This window comes from Micrasema longulum, unplaced genomic scaffold (genome assembly GCF_059751315.1).
Source record: "Micrasema longulum isolate JH-2025_06_02 unplaced genomic scaffold, ASM5975131v1 h1tg000148l, whole genome shotgun sequence".
In the NCBI taxonomy this organism is placed as follows: Eukaryota; Metazoa; Arthropoda; class Insecta; order Trichoptera; family Brachycentridae; genus Micrasema; species Micrasema longulum.
Window position 1 is genome coordinate 635,229 of NW_028277354.1, and position 18,390 is coordinate 653,618.

The 18,390-nt window shown below is 27.4% G+C and overlaps 1 protein-coding gene across 1 annotated transcript in view; it reads right to left on the minus strand.

Annotated features, from left to right (window-relative positions):
• Nucleotides 1-658: 658 nt before the first annotated feature.
• Nucleotides 659-18,390, minus strand: part of LOC148284113 (uncharacterized) — a 29,829-nt gene continuing 12,097 nt past the window's right edge. Inside the window, exons 4-6 of the mRNA XM_088242659.1 lie at nucleotides 9,184-9,317; nucleotides 4,813-5,014; nucleotides 659-882 (exon numbers count right to left, since the gene is read on the minus strand). Of these exons, the coding sequence (XP_088098785.1) occupies nucleotides 773-882; nucleotides 4,813-5,014; nucleotides 9,184-9,317 (446 nt within the window). The 3' untranslated portion in view covers nucleotides 659-772. The remainder of the gene's footprint in view (nucleotides 883-4,812; nucleotides 5,015-9,183; nucleotides 9,318-18,390) is intronic.

The following is an 18,390-nucleotide window of genomic DNA, read 5'->3' on the forward strand; positions in this document are numbered from 1 at the left end:
CAATTTCTATATTTCTTCATGGACCACGTAATTTATCAACAATATTTTGAGTTTTTCCAAATTTTTGTAGACATGGACTGGATTCAACTGGATTAGTTTTCATATTTTTTATTTTCTTATTCTTATTACTTCATTAAAAAAATTTGCTAATTTTGTGTAAAATATATGTCTGTTCTTTGTACATAAATATATGTAAAACATGTAAAAGCTTACAAGGCGTTTAAAAAAATGAATTAATTAACTAAATGAATCAATAAATAAATAAATAAAATTCTACCGAATTTCTAATGCTGAGTAAAGTATTGTTAAGCCGGTAATAAATATACAGAATCAATACCGTCCTACATGAAGTCTTTTTTGTGATGACTGTACCAATTCCTTAAATTATCTAACTTCGCACCACAACAGGCCAAGAAGTCCATTTACAATGATTAAGTACAGTACAGAGAACCCAGGTATCAGAAAAATTATATTTAAATTTTGGATTCTGGTCGGAAATCGAACATAAAACCTTTCGAGCGTGAGTTTAGCGTCTGAACCATTACACCACAGAGGCTATTATTTTAAATACATATAAAATATTGACATTACGATAACCATAATATAAATTCGTGAGATAAATAAATAAAACAAAGTATTCATAATAATTTTATTTCGTATAAATTATCACAATCATTATTTATAACATGATTTTATTTTATCCCATTGATTTCTAAGTAAGTTTTCAAATGTACAATATTATGCCTAGCCAATTTATTAAAGCATAAAATTTTCAGCTATATTTTAATAATTTATTGAGGAAAAAATGAACCAAAAATATAGTAGACAGGAGATTAAAAATTATATTGTTGTTGTCTTTACGAGAAACGCCTCTCGATGTCACTGAAAAAAAAGAAACAGTTTTTATTTTTTGACAATATGTATAAACAAACTAAAATAACATTATCTACAAAAAATCATGCTTTCGACCAATTTTTAAGGTAACTTTTATAAGTCAGAATAATAATAACTTTAATTAATCTTCCTTTTAATGGTTGTCTATTTTCAAAAAAACATATTAACTGTGAAAAATGTTGGGAACATTCAATTCAACTCAACTTTGGGTAGAAAATTTCTCTAAATTGCAAAAAAAAATTGAAATTTAAAAAAAAAGCGTTTATTTCTTTATTTGCTTTTTGTTTAATCGAGAAAGTTCTACCATCATTTTATTAAATTTTTTAAATACATTTGAACATTTCGACCTCCCATGGAGCAATATGCTGGTGTTTAGAGAAGAAGTATATTTCCAAAAATTTATGCTTTACACTTATTAATTATATTTATATAAAATATTTTACAAAAATATTTGAAAGAATGTATTTTATTACAAAAATCGATCAATGCAGCGTGAAAATTAGAATTGAATGGGTTTTCGTATGCTTCTTAAATTTGGATTTGTATTTTTTTTTGTTTTCAATGCTTCTTATGTCTTAAGGCTATAGTCAGGTAAAATGCACGCAAAATGAGGAAATCATACAATTTTGCCATTTAAAAACATATAAACAATCATTTTAAAGGGTATTTCCATAAAAAAATAAACTTAAAAGTTTAATGTAACTAAAATATAATTACTTTTAGACCGGCAGATTACGCCATTTCAAATTTAGACTAAACTTAGGTATATCGGTTCTCATATAAAGACTAAGTATTGAACCAAAACTAATTTTGATAATTTGTAGATAATAAATTGAACATGAAAGTGGCTTAAGCAAAACTTTAATTTTTTGTTTGTGAAAAGAATAACAAGCATTTTAAATCACATACATTTTTGTGACATTTTCCTTTATTTCTAAGTAAAATTATGCTTATCGGTACCGGTAAGGGCAGGTATAAATGTAATAAAAACGTAAATAAGAATATTTTTAGAAATTGAATATTACAACCAGAATTATCTTCTTAAAAAAAAAAAATACGATTCCATAAAAAAAGGTTTCAACTAAAATATTTCAGTATTTTTTTTTAAAGTATTACCGAAGGCATAGTTTTACGTAGTTTCCTATTTTGACTATAATTATTGTCATAATTTAAAAAAATATTAATATGACATGACAGTTTATAAATAATGTATATTAAGTAACATTTTTTTAAATTGCATAAATTACATCTATTTTGATTACATCTTTATTAAAATTAATATAAGTTTTAATAAATTGCATTGGTTTAATTTTGGTCTATTTCTGATTATTGGTGTTCACATATATTTAGTGAAAGATGTTTGGTTTGATAATTTTTTATTTTATGGAATGTATGTATATTGACATATTTTTCATTGTTTGTGAACTAAAAATAAATAACAATAATTTTATTAGGCGTTTTTGCGTTCAATATCATTTTTCAAATTAATTGTGTAAAACAAAGATAAAACTTTACAATTATTTCATTGATCGCTTTGTATCAAAGGTTTTTTCGGTAGCTTTACACTTAATAAACACGTTACGTTATCTCTTTAAATAATATTTTTTATTGTATAATAAATAAAAACAACTTTGTGTTTAGCCACTTATTTTTTTATTTTTCTACCTACCGGTTTTAAAGCTATACAAGCTTATTAATCAAGGTATACGTAACAAACGAATTCTATTCTATTTTATTTTAGGAATTTTATCTTAATATTATATATACGGAGCTAATAAATCAAGTGTTTTGTTTTGTAAGGATGGGAAACGTAATGTAAGATGGATACGATTTTTAAAATTAGACAGGAATGGATAAAAGGAAATATTGTTACTTTGGTTTTTTTTTTCTTCTTATCATGTAGTATATATATTATAGAAACATTTATATATATATATAAACATACGTGTATAAATTTAAAAGAATATTTACGTTTTTACCCAAATATTTCATATTAAGGGCCATTTCCAACGAGTTGTAAATAACTCACTATTACAAAATGGGAATCAAGTTGGGGTAGAGTGGAATTCGAACCACTGACCCTTAAACCGTGAGTTCGAGACACTACTAGCCAAATAGGCACTAGACACTTTTTTGGAAATCACATCCATTAAAACAACTCAAAGGAACTTAATTGGTTTCATAAGTACGTATCATGTGCGAAATATGTTTGAAAGACTTTTGTTGAGTAAAAAATTGAAGGTGTATAGTGGGTTTTGCATGTTGGTGTAATTTGTGACACAGTGAAGAGACGGGTACGTCTCGAAACCGGTAGACATAGAAAAGTCGGTAAGTTGTTATCTACAAATATTTAATAACTTTTAGTAAAACATTCAAGCTGATTTTCCTCACTTCAGTCGATATTGCATGTAGAGACTTTTATCAGTTTACCGATGATTTATTACCTTACTTATATATGCATGTATTAAAAAAATAAATAATAATAAATGTCAATAGCAATTGACATTCTTTAAGATAATAGTTACACTTACATTAATACACAAAAAAACATTTATTTACTGAGCAAGTTGTCCTTTATAACTGTCAAGACTCTTGAAAGTGTGAGTTAAAAGGATCATAAGAAAGAGAATGAGTAAAAGAGAAAATCAAAAATAAAATGCATACAAAGAATATAAAAACTCCAAAACACCAACGACTATATTCGATCAAGCTCAACCATAGGGAATTTCACGAATAAGAAATAACATTGCAAATTTATTAATTATTTAAAGTGGCCTTTAAGATTTTAATGATATAAATAGCATCGTATAAAAAGCAGATTTATTTTTTGTAACAAACACATATAAAATAGTAGTAATACAAATTTCTCTTTTGAAATTTGTATTACTACTAAAATCGTTTTAATGAAATATTATCGACTTCTCTTGGTTTAAAATCTTCTCCTAATATTGCTTTTTCAAATTTTAAAGATTACTTACTATACTTGTTATTCGTTCTTTATTTTTTCTTTTTTCTCTGCTGCATTGGCATGTTTTTATACTTTTAAACTACTTTTAATTACTTATATTATATATGTAAATAAAATCAATATATTGCTGCTCTTACTATAATGTGTCATTAATTTTGAAGATGTTTTTTATACTGACCCAAATTTACTCTCTTATATTTCACTTAAAGATTCTTCTCATCGATTCTTTGAATCCCTTAAAATGAATATGTGTATATTTATGTTTTTTTTTTTTTAAATGTTATTACTATTTTATTTTATTTTTACATCTGAGCATGTTTTTCATTCTTTATTTCAATTCTTAATTTTTTATTACTCTTAGAAATTTTCTTCATTTTTAATATTATTTCTATTTGTAAATACTCACTACAAACTACAAACTTTAAAATATCTTTTTTTACTTAAATTTTAATTTTTAAACAACTTTCATTTGTGGTTTTTCTTTTTCCTTCTCTTTTTTATACTTTCATAATTAGCCTTACATATAATTGCTTTATTAAATGGAAACTTCACTGGTCCATTAGAATTAAGTCTTATTGTGTAAAATATTAAACTTTGTAACTGTACTGTATGTTTTCTGAATAAAAGAAAATAAAAATAAATAAATAAAAATAAAACTGCTCACTGTTGGGGTAGCGTCACTCTGACGTCACACGTTATGCCCCTCAAGTGCGCTTCTAACAAGCATTACGAACAAGTATGGCACGGCAACGTAATACGTGCCGTTTGTTGCACAGGGCGAAAAACGGCTCGTTTTCGTATTGTTGAAAATCAATCTGACTGCATCGCACGTCAAAAAAGTTGTACTATTTCCATCATATTTATTTGCTATTTTAAAATAATTATACGAAAAACGTGAAAAGAACCCATGGAAAATACATGTCTCTAAAAGCATATTTTTTCTGTTTAACCTCTTTCAATCCTCGGAGCTCCTCTACTGGATCTTAGATTCAACTCTGCCGACTGACTGTACAGATTCAAGACCCTCGCTGTGCACTTTAGCATAGGAGGTCCACTGCTGAAGTGTTCTGGAAGTAGGAGGACGGAAACAGATAACTGGTTCTGGAAAAGCCCCCTGTCTACCTCACGCTGCTCCGTGCGACCTGGAAGAACCTGTAAAAAAAAATGAAACATGTAAAACAAAAAATTTCAAATACGCATAAATTAACAGACATAAAATTTTGTACATAAAATCAACCTGTTTATGAACATGACAAGAGCAAGAATCGCAAAAAAGAGCCAGCAATAGTCGGTCTTAAAATAAGTATCTACATTTTAAATTTTGTTTTCGGCATTTGTTAGTATTTGAAATAATTAAAACAGACGTTCAGTTGCAGAAATAAGGATTTAATTTAATTCGATTCAATCTATTTATTCAATAAATATGCATAACATAATATATACTTCAAGGCATGATACCATAACACATAAAAACTAACAGTAAAATTAAAGAGTTATAATTAGTTCCCTACTGAGAAGGACTCAATTTATATTGTTTAAAAATATATATATATATATATTATATAATATTTTCTGGATAATAGGATAATAATAAAAAAGGAAGATATCCTCACTGAACTTACGTTCAGTAACATGAAAAATGTCGTTATGCGAATACATACGGTTGAGTAAGAGATTTCTTACACATAAGCAAACTATTAAGTGCTACGCAATTTTTAAAGTGATTAAAATAGAGTTTAAATACCAAAGATATTAAAGTGAGTAAATCAATATATATATTATTTTGAAAATTTGTTATTAGTGTTACACAATTTTATTATTTTACAAGAACACAACTTTCGAGACGTTGCCTAGTGAGAAAATTGGTTCAGCTGGATGAATCTTTCACATGATAAAGGTTTCAGCTCTCTTAATTTACAAAAGTCAACAGATGGAAGAGTTGAGGAAATGTCGATGTTAAAACATAGGCAGAATGGTGAATGTTACACAGTGTGTAAAGTGGCCACTTTAACCAGCCAATGACAGGTCATAAGCCCCGCTAATGCCTAGACTCCCATATTCCCTTCTCAAAAATGTTTTCCTGCTCTGTTGCAACAAATTTAAATATGAAAAACTCCCTAGGGAGAAAATCCAGCCAGTCTGCAAGCATTTTGACATACTCAAAATATTGTTGCAATTGATTAATTTATACGAGTATAATGTCTTTTGAGTACAAGGGTAGTATTTTGATTAAAAAGCATGTGATTAACAATTTAATGAAAAGTTTATTCGTCTTAACGGAAATCCGGGTATCACAGGGCTTATAACCTATAGCTAACATATGTGGTTTTAGTGATTACATCACGCACTGTGACATTCATTAATTTACTGTTATCATAGACCCTTTATGTAGAAAACAAATATTTGGAAAAATATGATTTGAGTCAAAATAAAACATTCATAAGTGAACAAATTAGACGGAATGTTTACTGAATACATATTATGGTAATTTTTGTATACGCGATTTAATAATAATATTTAACTAATTATTATGTTTCTCTTCCACTAGACAAAATTATTCAATTTACATAATGTGAAATAATGATAAAATATTGTAAAAGCAATATCATTTTTAAAAACATATTTTCATTACGGTATTCGTTAATGGGATTCGTATGAATACCCGGAGGCTAAAATCTCAAAATGGGCAAAAAAAAATTTCGTGTAATAAAATTAATTAAAAATACCATGGTGTGAAATTTTCGTTTTAATCATATGTCTTACAATCTATTGGTAAAAATACTTGAAATTGTTTAAATTAATGAGATTCAAAAAGCGAACAAAATCATCTAAAATGAAAAAATCATTAAACCCAAAGACTGGCCTTGTTGGCAGGTTTTTATTTTTTGAACATAGAAAGATGTAAAAAATCATTTAAATAAATTAACAAAACAATGCTAATACTATCAGAACTAAATAATAAAAAAAAATATGATACTCATCCATACAATACAAAACAGGGAAAAAACAGTAAAAATAAAGGAATGGCTTTAAAACAAAATGGAATATTCAATACAAGATTTGCGTAAAAGTAATTAAGTTTTTTTTTGTACTTACTATTACTTTATTTATTTGTTTTTATGAATAAGTAATCAATAGCAACGTTTTCTTTTGAGAAACTTTTTTTTTAAGGTTTCCCAAATAATATAATTTAGAGCTTTTTCAAAAGCTTTCATTTGGTAAGAATTTTGTGTTATACGTCATATAATAACCCTTTATTTAAGGTACTATCAGCCTTATATTTAGAAACAAATTGGAGTCATGGGCCCATTTTACATATATCGTCCAAATCCACGCGGTCCGCAAAAATTGGGGTAGGTGAATACTTATTGTTTATTTTCTTTTTTGGTTTTATTTATTTAGTTTAAACTCGCTTCTACAAATTTTACAAAAGGGAATCGAGTGGAGATAAGTCGGCTTCTTGGTATGTTAATATGCCATAAAAAAATACATGTTTTATTTTATGGATATGAATCAAAATATGTATCCGAATAAGTTTATATTTTGTTTGTCTGTGCTCTATATTAATTTGTTAAGTATTATAATATATTAAAATGTAATTGCCTAGCTTGGAACGGGGTATGTACTCTTGTTAGCTGGGCAAAGTGAATATGGAATTATATTTTGATAAAGAGTGTGAATAAATAAATAAAATAAATAAATAAATAAATAATTTAAATTCGATAAAAATCAATCAATTCTATGTAATTTTATTAGGCTGGATGGATTTTTACTGTAATGTGAAAACGGTAATAATATAGCATTTACGGTGAAATATACTGCCTGCCAGGTAAAAATGTCTATGCTCACATAGTAAACACATTGTAAAATATATATTAACGTAGGCATTCTTATCTGGCAACGACTTTATCCTCGCTTTTGAAGAGTTAAGGCACATCTTTCTTACCAACTCTAGCATATTTATTATTAATTTTAAAGCCAGATTATTTTTTATAACATTTGTTTTACTCTTAAGGTCTCAACTTGTAATACTTTATCAAATAATTGATTCCGCTAGAGATTTAAAAATTAGTTTTTTTTTATAAAATAATTTATTTCATACATACTTCTTATTATAATCGTCCTTAAGTGCATCATATTTAGGTTACAACAAAAGCATTTTTTTTACAATTTAATAATACGTCAATACCATTTATTATGAAGACAGTCTTAACTTTGTGACACTTTAATCATTTTACTTATTACTGATACGCGAGGATCTGTATTAGATATTTGTATTGTTTTTATTTATTATAATTCCTGTATTATGCTTCTATTTTAGCCAGAAACTGTTGTAGTCTTCTTGCAATCGGGCTCTTGGCCTCAGAGAGTTAAGGATACGTTTTTTTTCGTAATTAATACGTATTTAATGATTTAAATATTATAACAGAGATGAAGAACATTTTAGAGAAGGGAATATAGAAGTCTAGGCATCTACAGGGCTTATGACTTGTCGTTGGCTAGTTGAGGGGCTATTTTACACACTGTCTAAAATTCACCATTTTGCCTTTATTTGAACATCTATATTCCATATATAAATATATGTATATGTATGAATAAATAAATAATTGACTTTCCGCAACACATGGATATTTATGATAAATTACAATACACAATTTTTGGCTTCCATTAAATTTTTAGACATTGTTATGGCATGAAAAATATACAATAAAAGACTGGGACACGAACCTTGGAGTTTCCCAGTCTTCGTGTATTAAATATTGCCAAATATTTCATTAACTTCTACTAAAATCATTTAGTTTATCAAATAGGTTTTCAGAACATTAATCAAGTTGCCACCTATGCTAAGTGTTTTTCAAATGAAAACCAGTATTTTATCCATTTAAGCATAAAGTAAATAAAACTTTCGAAATAAAATCGTTTTTGAGGTCAATTGAACTAAAAAATTTAAGTTAACTTTTAAAATAAACGTAGAAAGAATAAAATCAGGAAATTTCAATACTATTGTTAACTTTTAGGGTTTATAAATATAACAAAATCTGCTATTTTACATGCTTAATGCTTCCACAAAAGCGTTTTCTAGTATTTTTGAATCCTATCCTGAAATTTAAAACATAATAAAGATTTACCAAAAAATTAATATGCTAGATAACGTAAATAAAAATCCAGATTTCATATGAAAAAGTGTTGTCGTGTGTTTTAGTTCGTCATTTTGCCCAGATGCGTCATGTTGCCCCATCGTTTCCTAAATTTCCTACATCAATAACTATGAACAAGTGTGAATAAATTAAATTTAAGTAATTAAAAAATTACATGCTTACCTGAATATTATTAATTAACATGGTTATGTTAGCCCTCGGGCGCGCAGGGGGTGCTGTGCAGTTTGCCCTTAAAATATCCCCTGGATCGTAAAGGGAATTCTCGGCTACTATGACTGGGCCCCCCAAAGGTACACCTGGTACAAAAAATAAACGTGTTGTTAATGCGTGATAGTTTGTCAATTTCGGTTAGTTACAACTTCTTAACATTTTCATTCTCAAATATCAAACAATATTTAGAAATATTATTATGTTTCTCGTTGCTCCTTTTTTGTAAGCTTCAACAAACGCTTTTATTTTGCTATGAAATTGTTCAAATTATTTAAAAAAACAAGTTTTATTCAAATCAAATGAAAATAAATGTGTAACCACTTTGAGCTATGTGCTAATTTAACACGTGCATAAAACTGCTTTATATTAATACATTTTTATAATATTTATACTTGTGTTTCAGGACCAGATCGCAAAACTTCAGAGAAATATTCCTCAAGGTAAACTTTTAAAAAATCCTTAAATTTTTTTTTTCAACTCATGAAAAAAAAACATTATTAAGATTTGAAAACGGAATCAATCCTGAATGTTTAGCACCAGCATCCCCTCCACAAACCCCTACCACTCCCCTGCTCAGCTGCTTCCCTAGTCCATGTCCGTTGCGTATTACTTCGTTGCTAAAATACGTTTTTAAGCTCAAATAAAAAAGTAAAAACTCATCATAAAAAATATTCCCTTAAAATTTTGGGCAGTGCCTCTGAAAAACCTTGTATAAGCCTCGATAGTTTAAAAAAAACATTTTTATGTAATGTAATATCATGTACATGCAATTACTTTGTAGTATTTTTTTATATAAATAAAAGACGAGTGTTACTTTAATCCACAAATTTGGAATATCCAGTGACCGGTTTCATCGCTTTCGTGACATTTTCGAGACTGGTATCTTTATTAAGGAGTTCAATGTATTTATACAAAACAGAGGTAAGGATAGATAATTAAAAAGTTATGTGAAAGTAAATTAAATAAAGTTATTTTTATCTTAAGGATCATTATCAAATTTTTTTTTCGGGTTAACTAATGAGTTGATATAATGTTATTTAAATAAGTGTTAGTATTTTATTTTATTTTTAGTGTCTCATCCTTCGTGAAAAGTAAACTAAATGTATTGATTGACTAAATTTATTTTAATCTTTTTAGGTTTTAAAAAAATAAAAATTATAAAATACGTGAGATTATGCTTAAAAATCTTTTTAATGTAGTATTTTTGTAATTATTATTTAATGATAAATAATTTTCATTGTAAACAATGTCCATCTTCCAAGCTAATAAATTGTTTTGTGTAGATGAAAATGTATAATGTTAGTGAGATTATTTGTATAGTATCACTGTCACGTTTTTTCATACGTAAGTATTATCAAGAGCGTGCCTCCAATATATTGTCAGTAAATATGAATATCACAGGGTATAATAACAGAGAAACTTAATCATCATTCAAAGAGTCATAAAAACCTTTAAAAATAATTGATTTCATGGGTCTCGTCACACGTTCAACTCGTAAATGACTTAAATTGAATTGATTAAATCTTGTAAGAACAAAAATTACGAGAGTTTCCTTAAAAAAAAAATAAGGAAGTTCGGTGTTTTTTCTTTATTTTTCTGTTTGTTAATAAACTATTAAACTAAGCCAAAAATACATTTTTTTATGTATCGCGTGATTGCCGCTATGGTTTTTCAAAGCTTTGTTATATTGAAATTACACCACCCGCGACGTCACGAGTCAAATTCGGTCAGTTTTTCTGACATTTAAAAGTAAAACCTCGTATACATTGAAATACTCTAAACGCCAAAAAACAATGCTACCCGGAAACCTGAAATTTATTACAACGCTACAAATTGATTGGTTATTCTAATCACGTATTTATTTATTTATTTGGGAAAAACACAACAGTTTTTACATATAATTCATCTATAAAATAAGGGTACATTGTAAATTAAATTGTAAAAATCGTCAATAATCATTTTTCACGGCTATATAAGTAATAAATTAAGTGTACACATCAAAATAACCCAGTAGTAGAATAAAATTCAATTAAAAGTTAAGAAATGTTAGTTATTCGGAAAATATAATATATAATTACAAAAAAGTAAAAAAATATATATAAATTTAAAATTGATACAAATATATGATAAATAAATACATTTATAAATTTGTTTTTATTTTATAAGAAAATTAAAATAAAATAAAAACATTTAAAAAATATCGAAAAAGGTACAAACATAAACATGAATTTACAGTTTCAATGACATACAGTTGCACTATTAAACTATCAGTCTTCATTTAAACAATGCTATTCCGGTGTACCCCAGGGATCCCACTTGGGTCCATTATTGTTTATTCTTTATATTAATGATATGGGTAACGTCTTTAAATTTTCCGAATACAAAATATTTGCCGATGACACAAAAATATACAAGAAAGTTACTTCCCTACAAGATTGTCTTGATATGCAAGAAGATCTTGAAAACTTCTCTACTTATTGTGTAAATAATCAGCTCATATTAAATCCGCTTAAATGCAAAACAATTACCTTTACGAGAATAAAAAATCCGATAGATTATTCGTATTTTCTATCGGGTACAGTCTTGCACCGTGTCCAAGAAATACGAGATCTAGGTGTAGTTCTGGACTCGAAAATGACATTTCAATCACATATTGATAAAATTATTGAAAAAGCATATAAAATGTTAGGTTTTATTATACGCGTATCTAAGCCTTTTAAAAATGATCTAACAATAAAAAATCTTTATTATTGTTATGTAAGAACCCATCTTGAATTTGCGTCTATCGTTTGGAATCCACAATACATTACTTATATTGACAGGCTGGAGAAAGTACAAAACAAATTTTTAAAACATTTGAATTTCCGATGCTCTCTTATATTTCCAAATCATGACTTATCTGGACGTTTTCACAAACTGATTAACCTCGAAAAAAGGAGAACATTAATAGACCTCACATTCCTCTATAAAATTATTAACAGTCTAGCTGATTCGTCCCAGCTCCTAAATAAAATTCAAATTAACTGTCCATCACGTGCCCCACGAAATCACCCAACCTTTAGAATACCTAGTGTCAATACGAACTATTGCCAGAATTCGTTTTTACACAGATCGTGTTCCACTTTCAACAGCTTTTTTAACCATATAGATATATATCATACAGGATAACAATTATTTAAAAATAGTGTACTGAAAACTTTTGAATAAAACTCCGGTTGGTCCCTTTTTCTCTTATATCACTCAAATTACATACATTAATATTATTATTATAAATTAAATTTCTCTTTTGAAATTTTGTATTACTACTAAAATCGCTTTAATAAAATTTTATCGACTTCTCTCAGTTTAAAATCTTCTCCTTATATTGCTTTTTCAAATTTTAAAGATAACTTGCTATACTTGTTATTCCTTCTTTATTTTTTCTTTTTTCTCTGCTGCCATTGGCATGTTTTTATACTTTTAAACTACTTTTAATTACTTATATTATACATATTAATAAAATCAATATATTGCTGCTCTTACTATAATGTGTCATTAATTTTGAAGATGTTTTTTAAATTGACCTAAATTTAAATTTACTGTCTTATATTTCACTTAAAGATTCTTCTCATTGTTTCTTTGAATCCCTTAAAATAAATATGTGTTTATGTTTTTCCTTTTTTAAAAAAATGTTATTGCTATTTTATTTTATTTTTACATCTGAGCATGTTTTTCATTCTTTATTTCCATTCTTAATTCTTAATTACTCTTACAAATTTTCTTCATATTTAATATTATTTCCATTTGTAAATACTCACTACAAACTACAAACCTTAAAATATATTTTTTTCACTTAAATTTTAATTTTTAAACAACTTTCATTTATGTTTTCTTTTTCCTTCTCTTTTTTATACTTTCATAATTAACCTTACATTTAATTGCTTTTTAATATGGAAACTTCACTGGTCCATTAGAATTAAGTCCAATTGTGTAAAATATTAAACTTTGTAACTGTACTGTATGTTCCCTGAATAAAAGAAAATAAATAAAAATAAAAATAAAATAAATACTCATGTAATAAACAGGCGTATTATCAACGCCTATAAGTTATTTTTTATATTTAGTATGGGAAAAATGATAAATGTCTGCTTGACCTGAGAAAACGGTATTGTAATATTGACATGCTCTATAGAAAGAAGCATTCTTTCTTGAATTTGTCCTGGGTATCGGCAAATTGAATGTAGTGAGGGGTCTAGTCCTGTTGAGCACAAGATATTCTAAATAACTTGTAAGTATAAGGCCATCTATGACATCGTTTACAAGTTTAAATAGGAATAATTGATCTGCAATTACTCTCCTTTACTCTAAAGATTGAATTGCACTTGGAGTACAATCAAATTTGTTTTTTATTTTATTTTATTCACGTGAGGCTGTAACGTTTTAAAGTAGTTGTATTTTTACCGCGTGTAAGAAAACCATGTTTTCTAATTTCCCGAATCACTGAATTTTCTCATTAAAACCGAACATTTGTAAAGTGCATTTTATTTACGGCACTTCTCTCTGTGTAGTCTAGCAATTAACCCTGCCTGATTCAGCGCTGATCAGGGATCTATTTCAGTTCGAATTAAACCGAACTTTAACCACCCTTATTGTGTAGATCTTAGTCGCAAGTTTTGCACTTGCCAACTCGTCTCTGGAAAAGAAAAACGGAAAATGTCCATTGAAATTTATTTTAGCTAAATTAATATCCTTAATGGATTCCAAATAGTTTCCACCGGGACGGTAATAGTCGAGCGTGATCAATTAATTATAGCGACACCATTCGCGCGCGGTAACATTGATAATTCGATTTCAAAAGTTGGTTCGACGATCAATTTTCCCGCGCAAATTATCTCACTTAATTTATAATGTACGCGGAAATCAATGTATTGCTTCGTTTTATTTAATATTCCTGGCAAATAATTAAAAGGTGTTGTAATAAATTATCGTATTGCTATATGTATTTAGTTTTTTAATCGTATTGTAATATTCATTTGGTTTTTATTGCTTACTTCTTAGCATGAACCTTTGACAATTTTAATACTATGCTCGATATTTACGTTTATTATTTATAAATTCATTGATACCATTTAACTTGCCAGAATTTCACTCATCAATGCGCTTCGTAGCTACACGACGATTGGTAATCTAGCTTCCATATGTAAATCTTATCTTTATGTATATATATCAATTTTAAAACGTTCTTAAATGCACTGTTTGAAACAAATTATTAATGTCGTAATAAAACTTTCTTTTTCATACAATTCTTTCTCTGTTTTTGATGTGTATTATTATTATCTTATCTCTTTCTCATATTAACATACAAAAAATTTTGTGTACCGTATATTATATTATTTTCACATATATACTTACTATTAACTAATTTTTATTATTTGGTTTTAACAATAATTTGTTGATACCATTTTTTTTTATACTTATAAGTATATGAAAATGTATATATTTTTTGTTTGAATTCTTTACAAGTTATTTACAATTTGCTTTTTAATTCAATAATTTTTATTTTATCCATTAATTTTTTTTTTCCTTTTTACTATGTAAAGTTTCTTTTTTTATTTTGCATGGCAGTATGCTTCTTATTGTTTCTAAATGTATACAAAAAATCATTGTTTATCTTTTAAATTTTTGCGCACTATGTTTGTACTTACCTGTATATTTTTTGTAAATGCCCCTTGGGCGTATTGTAAAATTAAATAAAAATATAAATAAATAAATAATTCATGTGTACGTTTGATATAACTTTACTCCTGTTAAACGGCTTTAACGATTTACGTGCGATTTTTTTATGCATCATAATGAGCTTTTCGCTGTGGATGTTTGTAGATCTTAAAATTTCCATTCTAATCGGTAAAAAAAAAAATTTGGGGCATAATTTTTTTATTCATCTATCTACCAAGAGTTGCATTTGACAAGAATGTATATACAAAAAAAGGAAAGATGTCATTTTCTTTGTTTATAAAATGTTTGTTTTTTAATGTTTTCAAACAATATGGATCCCAATCAGATTCTTTCCTTAACTCCTTATAATTTCTACCCATTTACTTCTTTTTAAGGATTTTCAGTAATGATAAAATAATATTAACTGACATTTCACACATTTTTGAAAACTGCATTCCTACATAAAGTGCACCCCCAATGGTAGAAGAGTTGAGTTTGATATTTGCAAAAAGAATTCTATATTTGAAATTTAATTGTTAGAAGCTTAAAAGATAAAAAAAATTGTGTAGCTTTGGAACCGGTTGTTACAAAAAACAAAAATAAGCGGTTAAAAACAAAGTTGTTTTATATTTATTTAATCAAAATTAATAAACACAAAGTTAGAGCTTCAAATATCATTTTTATTTTAGAGTACGGAGTAATTGACATGTTTCGTTCTCCATTGCCAGATTTTAGATAAAAAAATATTACAGCGATAAAATAAAAATAACTTACATTATGCAAATGCTTTAAAAATTACTCTGACTGTTTTTATTTTGCTTACTTACAATTAACTAATACTTCCAGTAAACCATAATTTTTTGGCCAAAACTACTATAATTTTTCAAACATGTTTATTATCTACTTGTATGGAGTATTTTACCTTTATTTTTGCTTATCTATATAGCATAATGTCATTCGATACTGCTGAATATTCAAATCGAGAACATTTAAAATAAATTTATAAGGCGTCTGGAATATGGTTTTGGTAACATTGAAAATAATTACGGTGAATAATTGATTAAATTAAATATAGACTCATTATAAAAAAGGAGGAAGGAGAGATTTAATTTTTCTTTTCAAAATTATAAAAAAATATGGTAGATTTGCCATCATATCTTTTACAAACGATTGGTTTTCGTTGTCCTTTACGCTATACCAGATTGAATTTCCATTTTTATACACCAACTTGTAAAAAAATAAATATCTCAATTTCATTTATTAGACGTACCAGAAAAACTTTTAATGGACTCAGTATTAATGTGGACATTTTCAACAGCACGTTGCATTTATACAGAAAATTTCTTCATGGAGTTGATTATTTGGGATTGTTGCCGAATGTACATCTTTAGTGAATTATAACATGGATAATATGTATATGTATCGCATGTAATGTATGTGTCTGTTTACGTTTAGTATATACGTTCATATATGTGCACATGGATGGCTCGGAGTGTGCATTCGGTATTTTTTATTTATGACCAACAACAACCTCCATGTAAAACGCAAATTTTTTCATTTATTTATTTAAATTGTCACATTTAATGTTTACATCTTTGACATAATTTATGAAAACTTTATTAGTCTTTTTATGTTAAAATTCGTGGTTTTGGATATTTATTTGATTTATTTATTTATTTATTTACACCTTTTATCAGAAATACAATTTTACGTTCACTTTGCCAAGCTAACAAGGGTACAAACCCAGTTCCAAGCTAGGCAATTACATTCTAATAAATGATAATAGTTAACATATTAATAAAGAGCACAGACTAATAAAATATAAACTTACTCGCATACACATTTTGATACATATACATTCACACATACACATATATACACACACATATATACACATATATATATACACACACACGTACATACACCCATGCGCATACACATACATACATTCATAAAACATAGACAATTTATTTATAATGCTGAACTTCATGGTTGTCATCTGTATTTATATATTTTAAAATTATTCTTTTTTTCATATTTTATTTTCGATATCCAGTAAGAATCTCCAATCCGTGGCATGCATTAACTTTTCTGACTCCCTACGACCAATGTCATGAAAGAGCTATTTATTATGTATGACTGTATGTTTTGTGAATAAAATATTTTTTTTTTTTTAAATAGTACCTATACAACATATTTTACATAGTGTGCTTGATACTATAAAAAATCTTCATTTGATAAGTACTTCCATATTAACGTTTTATATCATAAAAAGCTTGAATTTTATTTTTATACCTGTGTTGTAAAAGGCCTCTGAGCCTATTTGGATAAAAAATAAGTAAATATACTATTCTTTAATCGTTGCACCAAAACAAAGATACTTGAAAGTTATATTAAAAGAAATATTTTGAAACAGAAAAAAAAGTTTTGTTTTTTTTATTTGTACCAATTAAACATTATAATTACTATGGATAAATAAAAAGTTTATATTTTATTGCTGAAGCTATATTTTTGTATTAAGTATTCCCAAAGGTAGGCACCGAATTATTTAATTCTATTCTCATTCTTGAGCGCATAGCTTCAATAAATAAGTTGAAGCTCTGTCTTAATTGGATTCTAGAGATAAGACAATATATGGAATCGTTCTTGCACATTTGCGCATTGGCGAACTACTGCAATTTCGCACTCCGAATAGATTTAACTCCCGTAGAAAGATAAAGGTCTTACATAAATGGAAGAAGTTGATTGGTTCTGTAAAAATGTACTTTCTTAGTGCAGTCAGCCGCTCGAAAATCTAATTAAACTTTCGTCAAAATCCTTCTTTTCACCGACATAGGGAACTGTCATAAATCCGAATTCCCGGAAAGACAATTACAGGACTTAGGTAGAAAGTAAATTGGTTTCAGGAAAAGACATTTCTATAACAGGGAAAAAAAACTAAAAGTTCTCTTGTAACCTAAGATTATATCATGAAACAACTGACTTCCTACGAATTTAAAAAAAGTATTTTTTTGAGTCATTAAACATTTATAATATTTACAAAAAAACGTTTAATTTCAAAATTGCTGACATGTTTTAACAGCATTTTGCATATGGGAAAATGTAAGTCTAGGCATTTACTGGACTAATGACCTGTCATTGACTGGTTAAACTGCCTTCTTTACGCACAGTGTAAAAGTGATCATTTTGCCAATGATGAACACTTTACGGATCTAGGGTTGGAGGGAGAGATATAGCAAAATGAGATTTTTCGTCTTTCACACTGTAGCCAGGCTCTTTATAGACCGGGGCTGGGAGGGCGAGAACTTTTCACGGGGACCCGTCACAATATATTTTCAGAGGTCGCAGTGACGTCAGGTGATTGTATAGCACTGACTCCACCTTTAATAATAAGAATAACAATAATGTTAAACATCCACATTTCTTCGATTCTTCCAACTATTGATTTTTGTGAAGTTAAAGAGC